Source organism: Streptopelia decaocto, assembly GCF_964273445.1.
Source record: "Streptopelia decaocto genome assembly, chromosome: 1".
Classification (NCBI taxonomy): Eukaryota; Metazoa; Chordata; class Aves; order Columbiformes; family Columbidae; genus Streptopelia; species Streptopelia decaocto.
The window spans coordinates 106,129,150-106,146,182 of record NC_138663.1 but is presented as its reverse complement, the minus strand read 5'-3'; the positions used below and the strand labels follow the sequence as shown (position 1 = coordinate 106,146,182).

The window sequence follows — 17,033 nt, the reverse complement described above, 5'->3', positions numbered from 1 at the left end:
ACATAGTCGGCTAACAAAGTTAAAATAGTTGGCAGAGAGGCTACTTAGACATCCCAAAATAGTCTAGCAATAGTCTAAACACAAAGCAGAGATGGTTTGGGGGAGGAAGATATATGGTAGTATCTACTGTTGAAGAAGCTTTGGAGACAAACTTATGTCCTTCAAAAAAAAAAAAAAAGGCTGTTAAGACTGTAGGAAAGAGCATAAAGTTCAGGGAGGTAAATCCAAATTAGCAGAACTTTGGTTTGTAAATCAAATGTGAGAATGCAGATAGATACTAAACTAAATCTAGAAACTTCAGTTGTATACTGTCTGTAATATCATTGATGAAACTGATATGGAAAATAGAAAAAAGTGAGCACTACAGGAAACATAATTGAAATATTATTTGGACAAATCATTAATATGGTTTAGATAGTTGTAAAAAATAGTTTTGGGAATGATGGATACCTAAAATTATTATTAACGTAAGATATTCTGCACTGAATTGGTACATTCAGGTTGCTGTTACAGATGCTAGATGGTGTATTTTACATACAAGTTCATCCATGTGAGCCCAGTGCTGAATCAGAAGGTTGGATGGGAACAGCATTAGGTTTATTGTGCCCAAGATACTACAGTTTTGCCATACTTCTGAGGTGAATTGGATCTCTTGCAGTACGTTTTGGAACCATAATTTAAGAAAAAAAAGGTGACATGAAGACTGCAGATCAATATGTATTTGTAGTATGTAGAGTGCAGGATATTCCCTGCTTCACAAAAAAGTGGTTAATTGGTTGTGTGTGGGATGTGCACTGCATTTCTTGATGTACTCCTTTCTTAGAAAGGATTTAGTGTTACTAGATTTTCTCTATACCAGTACCCTTGCATTTGCCACTACTTGCTACCTCTTGGTCCCTTCCAGTGCAGTGATTTATGGGTGTGTGTTACTGGTCAAGAAGTGGAACTGTATTTTTGCTAGGAAAATCCAGTGCTTGATTATGCATTAAGAGTTTGGCAGGTTTAATCCTGTAATTTTTGATTGCTAGGAATACTGGTGGTTGATTTCCTGTTATGTCATTGATTGTCTTTTATGTCAGAGGTTCTGTTGGTTCATATGGGGGACATTCATGTTCCAACAGCCTCGTGCAGATTCCCTGATGTTTGCCTGCTTTATGCTCAGTTAGGGAGCCTGTAGGATCTCTTTTGTGTTCCTGTCCATGTGCCTTCAGGAAAATTGCTGGAACCCAACTGTGTTTACATATTCATTTCTACCAATTTAGTGAAATATGGCAACTGGTTTAAAAGCTTTGGGGAGTGAAATTTGTGGCTAACTTAACATCACAGTTTCCACTGGATAACAGAATTTGAGTTAATTGGAAGAGCATTTTGTTATGAGGGGTATGCGCACTCCTTTCATGGCATGAATTGATTGCGATTGCTAATATGTGTAGGTCTGAGTAGGAACTTTCTGTGGACATTTCTGTGATTTCCCCCCTTCCCCCCCCTTAAGAGTTCTCTTGTGCCATCGCCTGAAATATGTTGTACTTTTGAAGCCAAAATATTGGAAATAACCAGATCTTTGAGCTATTCTGCTTGCTTAGCATCCCACCACAGGAGGAGTGCAGCTGAAGAATAATCAAGGTCTAGAGTCTGCCTTTTGAATTAGACCAACCTGTACACGTGACAGATACAGTCAGCCTTCTCCTCTTCTGTATTCGTTTGACTACTAGTTATGTCATGGAGAGATGCCCTTCATTCTAGTTAAATACTAGAGCAAGTCTAAGACCAGCAAAATGGAACCTATTTCATTCACTCACCTCGTAAGCATGCTGCTGACCTCCTCACAACACAGTCATTTAAATATTGCCACTTCCAGTAGGGACCTTTTGGTTTTATGTTTTAACTCATAAGAAAGGCAGTATGCTTTGTAGACTTTCTGAACGCACAGCTGCTTTCCATTTAAAACTATCATATACCAGCAAACCATAAATCATATATACATATACTTCTTTACCTTACATGGCTCAGGCTGTTATGAGAAAAACTGGTTCTACCATCCAGTGATTCCTTTAGCATAATCATTGCTTGGGTAGACCTATTTAAAAAGATCTTGCTAATCCAGTGATCTGGCTCAGACTTGACCGCATGGCACACACTGATTTCTTGAGTTCATTCTAATAAGTGTGTAGTGAATCTATTGCTTGAATTCAACTAAAAAGCAACTGAAGGCAATGCAGGATTGCACAGAAAAACTAGATTGTACAAACCAATTAATTCATTATGCAAAAGTTTGCTGTGTTTTTTCTGGTAGACTGATAAAACGTTGAAAAAGTCAGTGAGGTTAAAGATTAGAGCCTTTTTTAAAACAGCAGTTGATTTTGCCTTTTTGTCTTCAAAGAGAGGCTTGTCTCAAGTCTCTGATAGTGTGTTCCACTTTCAACTATGTTTCAGTTGGCTTAAAATAGTAAGCATGAGATATTAAAGTTTACTGTATAGTAAATTATTACTTAACCTGCAGTTAATGCACATTATTATTCAGTGTTGTAGCACAAATTACTATTTCTGAAAATCTGCATGTGGAGTCAGTTTAGAGCACATGCCTTTGATACACAAGTTGCCTTATTCTAGGCCCCAGAGTTTAGCTGTCATTAGTTGTTAGGACATTGTAGGCTCCTCCTTTCCAGCTCAAGTCAGTTGTCTTACTTGTTCTACTGTTCTTCTCATTTGTTCACATTGACAAGATACTTTGGAAACTATCTTGTAGCATGAACAGTATATAGAGACGTGTAGCTAAAATACAAATGTTAATTTAATTTAAATACATGCCATAGATTTGAGAAAAGGGAAAGTATATGAATTGTGGCCTTGATGGTAATGATGTGTGTATACACAATATGCTTCTTTGAGAATAAGCTTTATTAAAAACACTCATTTCTGTTACTTAGCTAAGCTGGTATTTTCATGGTGGTTTATTTCAAGTTTTTATGTGTCTTAAGGAAGAATAGTACAATATTCACTGTTTGTACATTAGTACGTAAGTAAAAGATGCTACAGTGAGAGGAATTTAGGCTTTTTGGACCATCATCTTGACAAATTACCCTTAGCTGTACAACTGGAAGTTGTGATGCTGACTACTCTTAACTGAACTCATGAAAATTATATCCACTTCTGTAGTAATGTATAACATGCGAAGCTGATTTCTTACTAGTCCTCCCTCATGGAAAGATGACTTCTAGAGTAAGCTGGAGCCATATTAGAAGTCTCTAGTATCTTCCTGAAGCTAGTTGAGAAAATGGCAGTTACCATGTCCCAGAACTCTGCACTAGATAGACTATCAGAAGCTGAACCTTCTTACTCTCCCCACCCCCTTTAAAAAAAAAAAAAAAAAAAAAAAAAGCCTGTGTCATCTTTGGACAATCCATAATTCTCATGACTTAGCTTTATCCAGCTGCATCTTTTAGCAAAATATGCTCAGGAGAAAACTTAGTAGAGAGCTGGTAGTCATTTGAGATTGAACATTCAGTGTGTTTGCAATATTTGAAAATTGAATTCATAAATTCTTAGAATTTAATCTGTCACTTCGTACAAAAGATTTTCCTCCAACCATGTGCAAGCTGGAAGACTAATCAGAAGTTTTTACAGAAAAATGCAAGGAAGGTTCCATGTATGAAGTGTGCTGAAAAACTGAGCTGTGGGAAGGAAGGTGTATATCGAAGCTAAAATCTCTGAATCTCTGAGCAGCTTTTCTTAGCTTTATAACAACTAGAAAATATCTATCCAGAGAGGCATGTAACTTTATCTTAAGTAAATTCAGTTCTAAAAAAATAGATTAATTAGGCCTTGTATTCTCTAGGGAAACAATGCATAAATGAACTTAAATTATTCCTCCAGTGCTAATGGAAAATATAATAATTTTTAATAGTTTTTCATTTGTTTCTAAAATCATATTGAATTGCTGTTTAGGAGCAAACTAAGAGTTAATGCTCTAGGTGATATCCCATATTATAACTTAGGAAATACGTATTTTTCCATACAGTTTGTTAATATTCATGCTTATTGTGTAAGCAAGGTCATTCTCAGTCTTTCTGAGAAAAATGTCTCTTAGAGATTCTCCTATTTTCATTGATGAGGAAAATAAAGCACTTGTTGACCAACAAGGTATTTAAGCTTTTTAAAAATCTGTGTGTCTAAATTTCACATTTAAAAGCCTATTTTTGTATGGCTTTTTAGAATGGTCCTGAGAAGAGTACAGAAAGTAGTAAATGCTGGATAAGAAAATAAGCATTGCATTCATAGTTTTCCTACGGCTATACTATAGTTCTAAAGGTTCTTGAAGTAGTCATGGTAGAGTAAGGACTGAGTGTTTCTACATAAGGTCTTGCTCTTAGAAAGAACCTGTTCATCTGTTCTTTGTTGTGGCTTTTTGCTGTTCAGTCTTCATCAGGTTTAATTCTTTTGCAGAAGTCGTAGTACTGGAAAATAATGTCTAGCTGTGTAGTGGTAAGGATTCTAATGCCAGATTGTTTTATGTATTTCTTACCGTGACATCAGGTTTGATAATACACAAGGATCAAAGTGAGAGTGGTATTGTGTGCTAGCAATATGCCATCTTCTGTGTTTACTTTCTATTTTTTTTTAATAGAACATGGAGAAGAGAACATTTGACCCTGTACAGTAGCATACCATGAAAGCGCATCTGCAATATATTTATTTCTGTACTCAGATTCAGCATTTCTAGTAACTTGCTGTGTCTGTTTTTACAGAATGGACAGCAAATTGTGGATGAACCTATGGGAGAAGATGATATCAACCCACAAACTGTGAGTAAATGATGGTTGTTATGAAGATAGATAATACAATATTGTAGCACACTGATATTTAGTTTACAGGTGGTTTGCCACTAACGTTTTGTTGTTTAGGTTTGCTTGACATGAGGTGCAATCTAGGATACTGATATTTTTGAGAGATTCTCTCTCACTGGCCATCTTGTCTGGTTCAGTATTCTACTGTTTCTTCTGATTAAGTTTTATTCTTTCCCTAGTATTTCTGGATGATATAGGCTCTCCCTAGTATTTTTAGTATGAGGTATGCTTTCCTGTGGAAAGCACAAAGCTGACTATGGTAGAAGTTACAATTGGGTTGAGGAGTGAGAAAGTTTGGTAGTAAGATGTGGCTAGTTAGAGCATTCCTGAATGGAGAGGTTGAGCTCCTGTTTTCTTAGCAACCTTAAAAACATGTAGTTCTTTTTTACTGTCCACTTTTCTTAGTGCCAATGAGGAAAGTGCTTCCATTGACTGCTGTTAGTCTCATCAGTGCATAGGTGAAAATATTTTACATCTGTGAGTTCCAGAAGTATGCTTTATTAATAGTTAAGGTTTCAGTTTTGTCATGTCAAAACAACGGATTGTCTCGTGGTTAAATTCCACACAGATTCAGTTACAGACACATGTGCACATACTGTATGAAATAGAATTCTTTCACCCTGGCAGTGTACACCTTTGCTTTCCCCCTTCTAGTTTGATATGCAAGGTGTAACAGCAGTCATCACCTTTGTTTTTCCATACTGTAATAAGATTTCTTGCCAGTATCTGTCTGTGTCTTTTTGTTGTTAGCATTCGTCATTTCATATTTTCCACATTGACCTGTGTAAAACTAGATTGTTTGCTTAATAAATCTTCATTAGCCTGAAAGATTCTTTCTCTGCCCTTTCTCCATAAAATCAAGATACAAAGTTTTAGGTCCTCTTCTTGGGCTTCTAGTAGAAAAGTTCAGATGTGTCACATTGGTGTACTTTCAGTAATAGTAAAGCTAGTCCATTGAGGCCCAGGGGTTTCCTAAGTCTTTCCTCTGTTGTTGTGGATTCCAACTTTCATCTTGTGATTTTAATCTGGCTAAGTTGGAGTGGAAGAGAACTTCTATACATTGGTTCAGAGGTGACAAGGCATGGGGCTCCAAAAATGTTTGCATGGAGATACTCAAAGATGGTAGCTGTATCAATTTAGATGGTGACTTAAGACCCCTTCTCTGCCTCAAGTAAGATGCTGAATGCTGAAACATGCTTAGTGAAATTTTTATAGTAATAGAATAGCCAAAGGCAGCGGCTGAAGTATTAATGTAGATGTTGAGTTTTTGCTGTAAATCTGATCTGGACAGTAAGCGTTAGAGAGCTCTGAACTAGTGCATTGTAAAGCACACGTAGGAGTAGAGTGATCACTCAGAGCTCAAACTAGCAAGTGAACACAAAAAAACACCCCAGATATCTATTACTTTTTTTCGTTCTTCCCCATAACTTGTTGGTTTGGTTTGGTTTGATTTCAGCTATTTGTATATTCTAAAAGATCATAGCTTATACTCCTGCCTGCTTCTGGTAGTCTCTCCGGCGTGAACCAGTACTGTGAACCTGTAGTTTCCATTGCTCTTGTTACTGAGAGGCCTTAATCAAAGGAATTCTTAACCTGGGTTTCTTGAAAATAGAGGTTGCTGCTAAAGAGAAGATCAAAGTCAGGAAAGTTCATTGGTAATTTGAGTAAGTTCCTTATCTTCATGTTGACCTTACAGTTTGCAAAATTTTATAATGTGAAGACACCAGTGAATTCAGGTTACTTATTGCAGTGCCTGTGACTTTCACTTAGATACCATGGCAGCTTTAGTGTTTACTTGTAGTTTTGTGTCAGAGAGTAGTAACTGACTTATGTTAGGCCTGGTGATAGATGACCTTACCAATAAAACACAATTTTTGGAACTCTGCGTTTGGTTGGAGTACAGGGTTCATATGTTGGTATTGCATATTGTGCAGACTTTAGCTTGTGATGAGGTGGTCAAAGCTGTTTCCATCTATGCAGCATGGATATAATTGCAACGCCATAGCAGTCATGGAGAGAGCCAGTTTAGATAATGAGTGGAGTTGCCTTTACCATGCTTGTCTTCAAACTTACCAGTAATAGATGTAGCTCTTAAGATGACGTGAAAAAGAGATTAAAAGCTTGTACTACATAACGGTTTTTGGTTGCTCCTCATACCGTACAGGGCTCTGCTGTTTTTAAGACAGGGTGAAGAAACAAGGCAAGTGCTGATAGATGACTCTAAAGTAGTGCAGTGTAAAAGAGTAAGAAAGAAACAATATTCATGTGGTTAGAAGGCAACACCAGGAGGAGATAACACAGACTACAGTGCTTACTTGAATTCTTGTTTGAACTAGAACACTTCTTTTGGGCAAGGTGTTCACATTTCATTTGTTAATTTATTCTGACTAGTGCCAGTGCTTGATGATGATTTCTGTGTTTTGAGTTTGTAACTTCACGTTCTTCCTATGAACTTTTTTGGTTTTTATCTGCTACAATTATATTTATCTATTGTATTAGGTTTACATGACAAGGTTTTGGTGGGGGCAGGGGCTGACCCACATGTGAGATTGAACCAGTTCTTCGCAGGTCCAAAACGGACCTGCCACTGGCCAAAGCTGAGCCCATCAGTGAGGAAGGTTAGTGAGAGTGGCTGGGTGGGTATTGGACAGGCATCCAAGGTTAACCCACCACAACTATCAAATTTCTCTTTCAGGATGAAAACTGCAGAATTACTTACAAGTGGTTTTCTATACTTTCTTCAGACATTTTCAAACTGCTGCTTTTTTGACAAACTACCTGTTTCAACACACTATCATAGAATCATTTAGGTTGGAAATGACATCTAAGATCATTAAGTCCAGCTGTTAACATTGCCAAGTCTACCACTAAACCGTGTCCCTAAGAGCCTCATCTACGAGTCTTAAATTCCTCCAGGGATGGTGATTCTGTCACTTCCCTGGGCAGCCTGTTCCAATGCCTGACAACCCTTTCCATGAAGAAATTTTTCCTAATATCCAATCTGAACCTTCCCTGGCACAATTTGAGGTCATTTCCTCTCATCTTCTTGCTTGGGAGAAGAGACCAACCCCCTCCATGCTGCAACCTCCTTTCAGGTAGTTGCAGAGAGCGATCAGGTCTCCCCTCAGCCTCCTTTTCTCCAGGTTGAACAGCCCCAGTTCCCTCAGCCGCTCCTCATCAGACTTGTGCTCCAGACTCCACACCAGCTTTGTTGCCTTTCTCTGAACTCTCTCCAGCACCTCGGTGTCTTTCCTGTAGTGAGGGGACCAAAGCTGAACACAGTATCTAAGGTGTGGCCTCACCAGAGCTGAGTACAGGGGGATGATCACTTCGCTAGTCCTGCTGGCCACACTGTTTTGGATACAAGCCAGGATGCTGTTGGCCTGCTTTGGTAACCTGGGCACCCTTTTGGCTCACATTCAGCCAACTGTTGATCAACACCCACAGGTCCTTTTCCACCAGGCAGCTTTCCAGCCACTCTTCCCTGAGCCTGTAGCACTGCCTGGGGTTGTTGTGACCCAAGCATAGGACCCGGCACTTGGCCTTGTTAAACCTCATACAGCTGACCTTGGCCCGTTTATCCAGCCAATCCAGATAACTCTGCGGAGCCTTCCTACCCTCCAGCAGATCAATGTTCCCACTCAACTTGGTGTCTTCTGCAAACTTACTAAGGGTACACTCAATCCCCTCATCCAGATCACTGATGAAGAGATTAAACAGAACTGGCCCCGGTACTGAGCCCTGGCGGACACCACTCATGACAAGCTGGATTTGGCTCCATTCACCACAACTATTTGGGCCTGGCCCTTTACCCAGGAAGAGTATGCCTGTCCAAGCCATGAGCTGCCAGCTTCTCTGGGAGAATGCTATGGGAAACAGTGGCAAAGACTTCATTAAAGTCTGAGTAATCAAGATCCACAGCCTTTCTTTCCCTCAGCCACTGAGCGGGTCATCTTGTCACAGGAGGAGATCAAGTTAGTCAAGCAGGACCTGCCTTTCTTAAACCCATGCTGACAGGGCCTGATATGACAGTCAGGAAATTAAAATAGTTCTCTAATATTCTTTCTGTCATGCTTCAGCTACTTCGTTAAGATTGTTTTTAGCTCTTTAGTGCCTCAGACTAGTGTTTTAGGAATTTATTTTGCATTTATTTCTGGTTTATAGTGAGTAAAAGGTTGCCAGTGGTGATGTAAAATAATCCAGGTGTTTTACACAAAAAATTACTACAGCTACTCAGTTAAAGCTGGAAGCTAGCTGGTAGCTAGCCTTTGCTGTCTGTCAGCTAATAAAATACCACTTGAGCTGGGATGTGATAGTCTTTCAGTGCTTCGTATCTGTTTTGCTGCAAGATAAAGACTAATTCTAAATTACCACTGAAACTCATTTAAGTTCTCCCGTTTAACTTCACACTGAAATGAACTTTTATCAGTTTGTGGTCACTGACAATTTATGAATTTTCTCAGCTGTAACTGAGGACAGTAGAGTGAATGGGCCTAGCATGTGCTAGCACATCATGTAAGAAGACAAAATATTTTCGTAGGTGTATAAGGTATGCAAGTTCAGGATAGAGAGTTCCTGTCATTCTGTGGAGATAGATGATGTTGAAAACTTGATGTACTGCATGCATGTTTGGATAGTATGCTCATTATGCAAATCAGGTAAGAACTTTAAAATAAATGTTAAAGCCTACCAGTTAAATCTACATAGGAAGTCTTTCTAGTATTCTGCATATCAAAAGATTAATTACATTTTGTTCTTTTGGTCAAAAGTAAAGTTAATTGGCAGGAGAGTCTGAGTTGTGTAGCATTGATCAGACTCTCGGTAGTTTGTTTTAAGAAAAACAGGAGCTATACTGGTATCTGCCTGTTTCTGAGGAGTCCAAGATGCTATATAGTTCAAAGTCTCACTCCTCCTAAGAGGAATCATTCAATATTCTAGTTTTATTACAATTAATATATTGGTTATATCTGGCTTTATAGCTTGCTGTGAATGGTTTTTATCTGATGTATCTCATAAATTTTCTGGTTCCAGCAGGAAATAAATATAAGAACAAGTAAACAACTGGCTGAAGCTTGACCTAATGTGAATGCTTAAGTGAATGTTACTGAAAGAGGGGAAGCTATTTAAAGCCTTTTGTTTGCTACCTTTCTCACTCTTCTGCTGTCTACCGTTGCTTTTTGTATCTCTTTGTCAAAAGAGATTAAGTAATTTACCTGAGCAAAATAACTGTTTTGAGCTCTTAAAATCATGATCTATGCTGTACTACTAGTTACAGCTAACCAGAAGCTACAGCTGGTCTGGCAAGTATCTTTTGTGTGTATCTGAAGAGCATGTCGCATGTGCTGTTCTTTGTTCCGTTCTGTTATCTGGATTCAATTTAGCTGTTAACGCTTAGTACAACTGATGTATTACCCTTGCAGCCCACTAGCTTAAGCATAATTATTAAACATACAAAAATATTAGGTTCTAAGCATTTGTGAAAAGTTGTTTTCAGTAATACTTTGTAAGATGCAGAAAAACTCATTAATATTTCTTTTGGGTAACCTGCAAGGACTGAAGGTTGCTTTTTGTCAGTACAGGCAGGAGTGGAACCTATTCAGGTTCAAACCGGGATGAAAAAGTAAACCTTCTTTCTGGTGGAGGTGGTTGGATAATATTATTTATTACACTTCTTGTATGTTTTGGTAAAACTTTAAAAAATGCTACTTTTAAATGAGAATTAAAGCATACATAGGATTAAATAGCACTAAAGCTTAAAGCAGTATATTAAAATATGCTGATCTGGATGATGAAAAACTAAATCTCAGTAGCTGTCATCCTCTTACTAAAAATATATAACTAAGATAAATAAGACTGTAGTCAGTGGGTAGTCAAAAGGTAGTGTAAGAAATGCTTTCAAAGAAAAGTCAGTAGTTAAAAATGTCGTTTTCGTTTATTTTTCTCTGATAGAATGTAAATCGACTGTTTTCAATCAGGAGAGATGAAAATTATGGCCTTTGTCTTGCCAAATAATGTTTTAATAGAAGAGTTTATAAGGAAAATGTGATCTTAGTAAAGGCTTAAAGATAGATTAGAAAAATATTTTGAAGCGTGTGAACAATATAGTCTCTTTGTCGTAGTACTGAAGTTGATCACTCAATTATTTTTAGTAAAACATTGAGATTCTTTATTATACTTGCATATATACTGTACAATTTACTATGAATGTATATAACACTGGTCAGCCTGTTGGGGGGTACAGGGAGGTGTCAAGAGGAGGACAGGAAAATTGCTTACCAGTTGCAGTCACAGGCAAAACATCCCCACTATCACTCAGGCAAAATACTAAAACCACAGTAATCTGGGGTAATCTCATTTGTTGTGCCACCATCCATGAAAATAATGAAAGATAAGAATGTTAACATGAAGTAATTCAACAAAAAAAGCATGTAATGAAACTGACAAATGTTTAGATTTTAAAACATTTGAGAGAGGCTTTAACTGATTTTTAGTTTCACCTCAATTTTTAATGTCATAGCATTGAACTAGTGAGAACTCTTAATTACAAAAACTTTGCACTTCGGCAGGTTGAAGCACTGTTTCGGGACTGCTCCAAACTTCTGTTGGATATTGCTCTTCAGGTGCTCAGTAACGGTTTACCAATTACAAGAAAAATCATTGGTATTAAGATGACTGAACATATTTCTGATTGTTTTGATGTTTGTTTTCCTTCTGCTGGCATAACTTTTGCATTTCAGTTTTTTGTGTGTACATTTTTGTCAGTATTTTGATGTAAATTCTTGGGTCTGTGGTAGAGGTTTTAAGACATAGCTAGAATTTATTAAATATTACAGATTTATTTGCTTTCACGAGTCTTCTTAGACTGAGTTTGAGATTTCTCATTTTTTACAGACTGATAATATCAGCTGAGACAGCTACTTGGATAGCTTATCAATAGTAAACCAGTGACAATTTAAACTTTTCATAGTTTTACTGAGAGATGAAGTATACGGTCAAGTTATTATTTCACATTGCTTACATATTCTTGAATGTGGAGTTATTGCCTGTTCATATGGAAATCAAAGCGAGGAAGCTTTCTTTACAGCCATAGCAATGCAATTGTTTTAAACCATAATATTACATAATGCAGTGTAACACCATGTTCCTTGTTATGAAGTTGTAGTTTCTATGAAAGCTAGCTGATAACCTGGCCATGTAATGAAACTATCCATTGTGTAATGGAGTGAAGGAAACAATCTAGGTCACCAGTACTAAACTCAGACTTTAAGTTTGTCCATAATCCTTACATTCCTTTTAATGTATTTCACTAAATATATATTTGTACTCATATATTTAATTCTGTTTTACAATCAAATAACTTGCTGCTTGGACAAAGAAGTTTGCCAGGCAAACCATTTATGTCTCTGAAACTTAAATCCAGTTATCCCTTCTCCATGCCCCAATTTTCCTTTGTAAAAAACAGAATACCTTTATCCTTTGAATGTAATGAAATTGGAAGTTCATTAGCTTCCAAAGTATTGTGCTGTGCTATAACTTGGGTGAATTTTGCCAGAATCCTACAGTGAAGTGCACTTACCTTACCTGTGTAAGAATTGACTCAATGGTCTTCACATAAGAAGTTACAGCAGGCTTGTAGACAGTGCAAAGCTTTTAGTCAGAGATGTCGACTCTTGCATATCAAACCCACGTAAAGAAGGCGATCCCTGGAGTATATCTTTTCCCCAAAATGTCATCAGGTGTGGAGGAAAGGTTACAGCAAAGCTCTTCTGTTCATGTCTTCTAATGGTTTTTGAAAGTGGCTTATTTTGCACTTAGTGTCTTAGGTGCAGCATACTTTCTGAATCTTGGTCAGAAAACTGAATAATTTGACAGCGTAAGCAACATTAGAAGTCAAGCTGCTTACTTCTTACATGAAAAGAAAACAGATGGTAGCCCTGAAAAGCCTGTAAACTAGCAGATGGAAACTGCCACACCCCCTGATTAATAGAATATTGCTGCTTTGGGTATACAAACATATGTATTGTGAAGAGAAGTGTATTATTCAGCTTCTGGAAACTCCAAAAAGTCGCTCTCCCTTCCTCAACTCTTGACCTTCATCAAATGAGGACTTCTCATTTCTTATGTGTACTCTGTTTTTTTTCTGGATAATTGAAAACAATCCATAGTACAGAGCTGTGTTTGGCTAGCAGCATAAAGACTTAATTTGCATTAGTACACTTCCTGGAAGATTGTCAGTCTACCTAGCTTTTTCTGGTAATGTGTAAAAGTGAGCATTCCTCTGTAGCATGCATGTTTTACTCAGGAAAACCTATGAATTCCCACATGTTCTGTACCGCTTTGAGTTTTTCCAGCATCTTTCACTTCTCCTGCTCTCTGTGGAGGCTGTGAGCTCTATTCTCTTTAATGCTTGGACAGCAAGTCTCATAACATTTTCTCTTATTTTTTGTGAATTCAGAGCATCCAATTTAAAAGGAGAGGAGGGGAGGATGGGAGATTAATTTGTGTTTTATATTTCTGTACTGGAGGAGGAGATGCATTGTACAAGTGGAGTTCTGCAATTGACTGTCACTGATAGGCATAGCAAATTCCTGTTGGTTTTTTTTTTTGGAGACAGTTGTGTTTCATAGTAAACATGTATAACACAAATCCTCATCAAAGACTTCAAGGTAAGGGGAGCAGTTTTTGTCCTTGTTATCACAGACTTCCCTGTTGGGGACTGCTGCCCTCTAACCTGTCTCCTTCTCATACGAAGGAATATTTAAAAGGGCAAGCTCTCAGAAATTCTCAAAATGAATTATGTAGCATATATCTTAATGTTTCTGGTTGGCTGGTGGTGCTCTTTGGGAACCATGCAAGCTTTATTCTCCCAGAACACAAGAAATTTCTTCCACCTGCTGCAGACCCATGCCAGTTATAAGAGAACTATTGTTGTGAAGTAACCCCGCTGACCTCTGAGCACTGTGCTTTGTACTTGACTGGGAGGTCACATAAAAGGTTTGGGAGAGCAGTAGTCAATAGTTGTACAAATGTTGCGGTTGAAATGCCTTATTCCGATCACCCTTAGCAGATACAGCTTATCTGCAGCAGAATACACTCATACTCTTACAACAAAAAGGTAAGAAAATCGTTATTTAGCCACAGTGTCTTTTCAGATTTAAAGAACGTTATAGTTAGTGTAAGTTTTACCACTTACTCTCCATTTCTGCTTTTAGCTCCCCTTGCTACCATAGAGTTGAGTTAGTGCTTTGGAGATCCCTGATGACTCTGCTTTTAGTGCATTCATACATGTTCTTGACAAGGTAAGGCAGAGAGATTGAATGGTCTACCACTTAATTATTTAAGCTGGTTTTAAGTCTTCAAAAAGTAAACAACTCTATTGCTGTTAAACTGCGATTTTTGAGACATTTCGGTTTTGAGGGGGAAGTAGCTGGGGGTTTAAAACCGTTGCAGAGAAAAACTTCAAGAAATTTTTGTACCATTTGTCAAATACTTGAAAACCTTGTGTTGCAGGAACCTCCTTGTGTTCAGGAAGTGTGTTTATCCTGAAACAAATATTGAATCATTTTTCATGCTGTGTTACTGCTGTTGTAGTAGAGGCTGTTTCTTCCAAAAAGGCTGTAACACACTGGACTGTAAAGAGTACATTGTAATTGAGTACTCAAGGTGTAGTAATAGTTACTGAATGCCTGTGTAATCTATAACAACTGTATATATGCAGTGCATAGAATTTGAAAGATCCCTCCCTGTGGATGTGACATAAAGAAACAGCCAGAGTAGTACAACAGACCACAAAAAAGGCACATTTTTGCTTGCAGGCTCCTGATAAAGCCACAGTCTTTATTTCATCTCTGCATTTGGGCAAGAGGATTTTTGCTTACGCTGGGTAGACATGTAATCCAGGTTGTAAAGGCAAAGTTAGAAACCGATACTGTAAATGTCCAGGATGTGAGATATAGAGGTAGAAGCAACATATTCTGTCACTTAAATAAATTATTTGCTTTGTCTTCTGAAGAGGAATGCAAATCTAAAAAAATTGCAGTAATCCAGATATTTGTTAGAACCCAGTCAAGGGAGGTAGCTTGGAGGCTTCGTTTGTTTCAGTATCTTGTGCAGGAAGAAGTACAGTGTTTTGCTGTATGTTTCCTTTGGTATAGGTTCACTAAATGGAGTCACCTGGCTCTGTTCATAGCTGAGTACTTGTATATGCCTTTGACTAAATGTTGTTACTTGTCTGTCTTTATTGCTTGAGGAGAAGCATTCTTGCTCCATGTTCTAATGGAGCATGCACTGTGCAATTCAGTGTTTTTAATAAATATAAAAAAGCTGAAGATACTCTCAATATTCAGAACAGTAACTTCTTTACTAAATCTGGAGAGAGGTCAAATTAAAAACTTCATCTCTAGTTGTTCAAAGTCATTAGATTGAATTCTAATTCTTAGAAATATTTGAAGGGTTTTTTTAAACATTGAAAGAAAGCTTAGGTGTTTTAGTACTTTAAGAAATGTTTCCCTCTCTACAGAGCATTATTATATTGGTGCGTAAGTTAGACATTTGACCTGAGCAATCCAGTTCAAATAATTTGTGCAATCTGTCTTGACCTAACCTCTATAACATCTGTGTAGCATTTTCTATGTGCAGGATTTCAAAGGGCTATATGCAGGGTCTGTTTGGTCCTCTAACAACTCTAGTAAATAAAGAGTCTTTAAGCATAAGCATACCTCTTTCTCTGCATTTAACTCTAAACAGTAATCTTAAAATATTTTGTGAAATTAAGTTTAAAGTCGTAAAGATAAAATAATCACATGTAGGATTTAAAATAGTTGATATTCTGCTTAACTAGTGAAATGTGGCATAGTAGCATGATTTCTGAAATAGATCTTGATCTCTTTTTGTTCTTTTCTGGTAACCAGGGATAAATTAACATCTGCAACAGCATGTTGGTATCAGACAATCTGCTTAAATTTCCTGTGCTGATCTCTACAGCATCAACAACATGAGTGCCACTGCTGCCCAGTTTTTCTTTACCGTGGGGCAAGGGAAGGGAATAAATGTCTCTTTTTTTTTTTCCCCTCCCTTCTCTCTCCCCACCCCCCAACTGTGTCTGACTTGCCTGACAGGAAATTTTCTAATTGCCGGAACAGCTGGTCACAGCAAAAACGCCAGGGTTGGTCTTCCCTGCTGGACTTATGATCGCTCAGTCAGAAAATCTAAACATCATGGTTTCTTAGTCATGTTTAAGTTTCTTTCTCTACGTGTTCGTTCAGTTCGGGTGAGCGTAGTTTATTATTTAAAAGAATAAGGGGAGAAGGTGGAAATTTTATTTAATTAAACTTGTAATTCAAAGCAATTTTAGTCTTTCACTGGTTTGGAATTAGTGCTGTTTGTATACAAAGCCTTTTCTATTTTCTTTAAAAAAAAAAAAGTCTGTTGTGCTTGTATTTAGTAGAAGTTTCTAAGGTACCTGCTGATAATTTAGCCTTATTGGAAAAGGTTTACCTGTATGTAAATACTGTAAAACTAACTTTTTTTTCCTCCAAAACTGTATGAGCTTAGCTTTATGTTGTTTTCTCACTAAAAGTCTAGTTTTATTTAAAATGTTGGTATTTTAAAAATTAATACATAGTGATTATTTTAATAGTTTCATTTTTCATGTAGTAATTTAAACTGTAAAATATGCTTATGTGTTGAGTGACAGTTAAAATAACTCAAGCTTATTAATATCTTTAATTTACTTCTGAAAACAGTGTTAAGAATAGTGACACTCTTGGATTACAATTAATGTTGTGGTTATTTCAGCTTTTAAATGGTAATTTAGAGTTATAGCAGACATTTAATTTGTATAATTTGTCTTGTTGTTGAGCATATATTTAAACATAAAAGGATTTTTTTTCCATTGAGAAAAATCTCTAGTAGAGAACTGTATTATCCTGAGCACCATTTCTGAACTATTTAATAATACATGTAGACATGCAATGTGACAGAGCTTTTTAGTGTTAAAACTAAAACAACTTTTCATTTTTTCCTCTGTAAGTCTGCAAACACTTTTCAGTGGTGGGAAGGGTGAACCAACTTCTTGTGTACTGTCTTAACATCTTAAGTGAAGCAGGTCTGTTAATTTGTAAATAAAAGGGATATGAATTTAATACCCACTAGTCTATGTATTGGTTTATACTTTGCCATATGTGTTAG

The 17,033-nt window shown here is 37.2% G+C and overlaps 2 protein-coding genes across 4 annotated transcripts in view; one reads left to right on the top strand and one right to left on the bottom strand.

Annotated features, from left to right (window-relative positions):
- LOC309441946 (uncharacterized protein) overlaps positions 1–17,033 on the bottom strand; it is a 555,153-nt gene that overhangs the window by 379,940 nt on the left and 158,180 nt on the right. The window lies entirely within an intron of this gene.
- Positions 1–17,033, top strand: part of RPS6KA3 (ribosomal protein S6 kinase A3) — a 77,096-nt gene that overhangs the window by 8,365 nt on the left and 51,698 nt on the right. For 2 of the 3 annotated variants that reach the window (XM_082058283.1, XM_082058282.1), the window contains exon 2: positions 4,746–4,802. In XM_082058283.1, the coding sequence (XP_081914409.1) occupies positions 4,746–4,802 (57 nt within the window). Of the gene's footprint in view, positions 1–4,745; positions 4,803–14,056; positions 14,144–17,033 lie in introns of all 3 variants that reach the window. The other variant, XM_082058284.1, reaches the window with a different exon arrangement.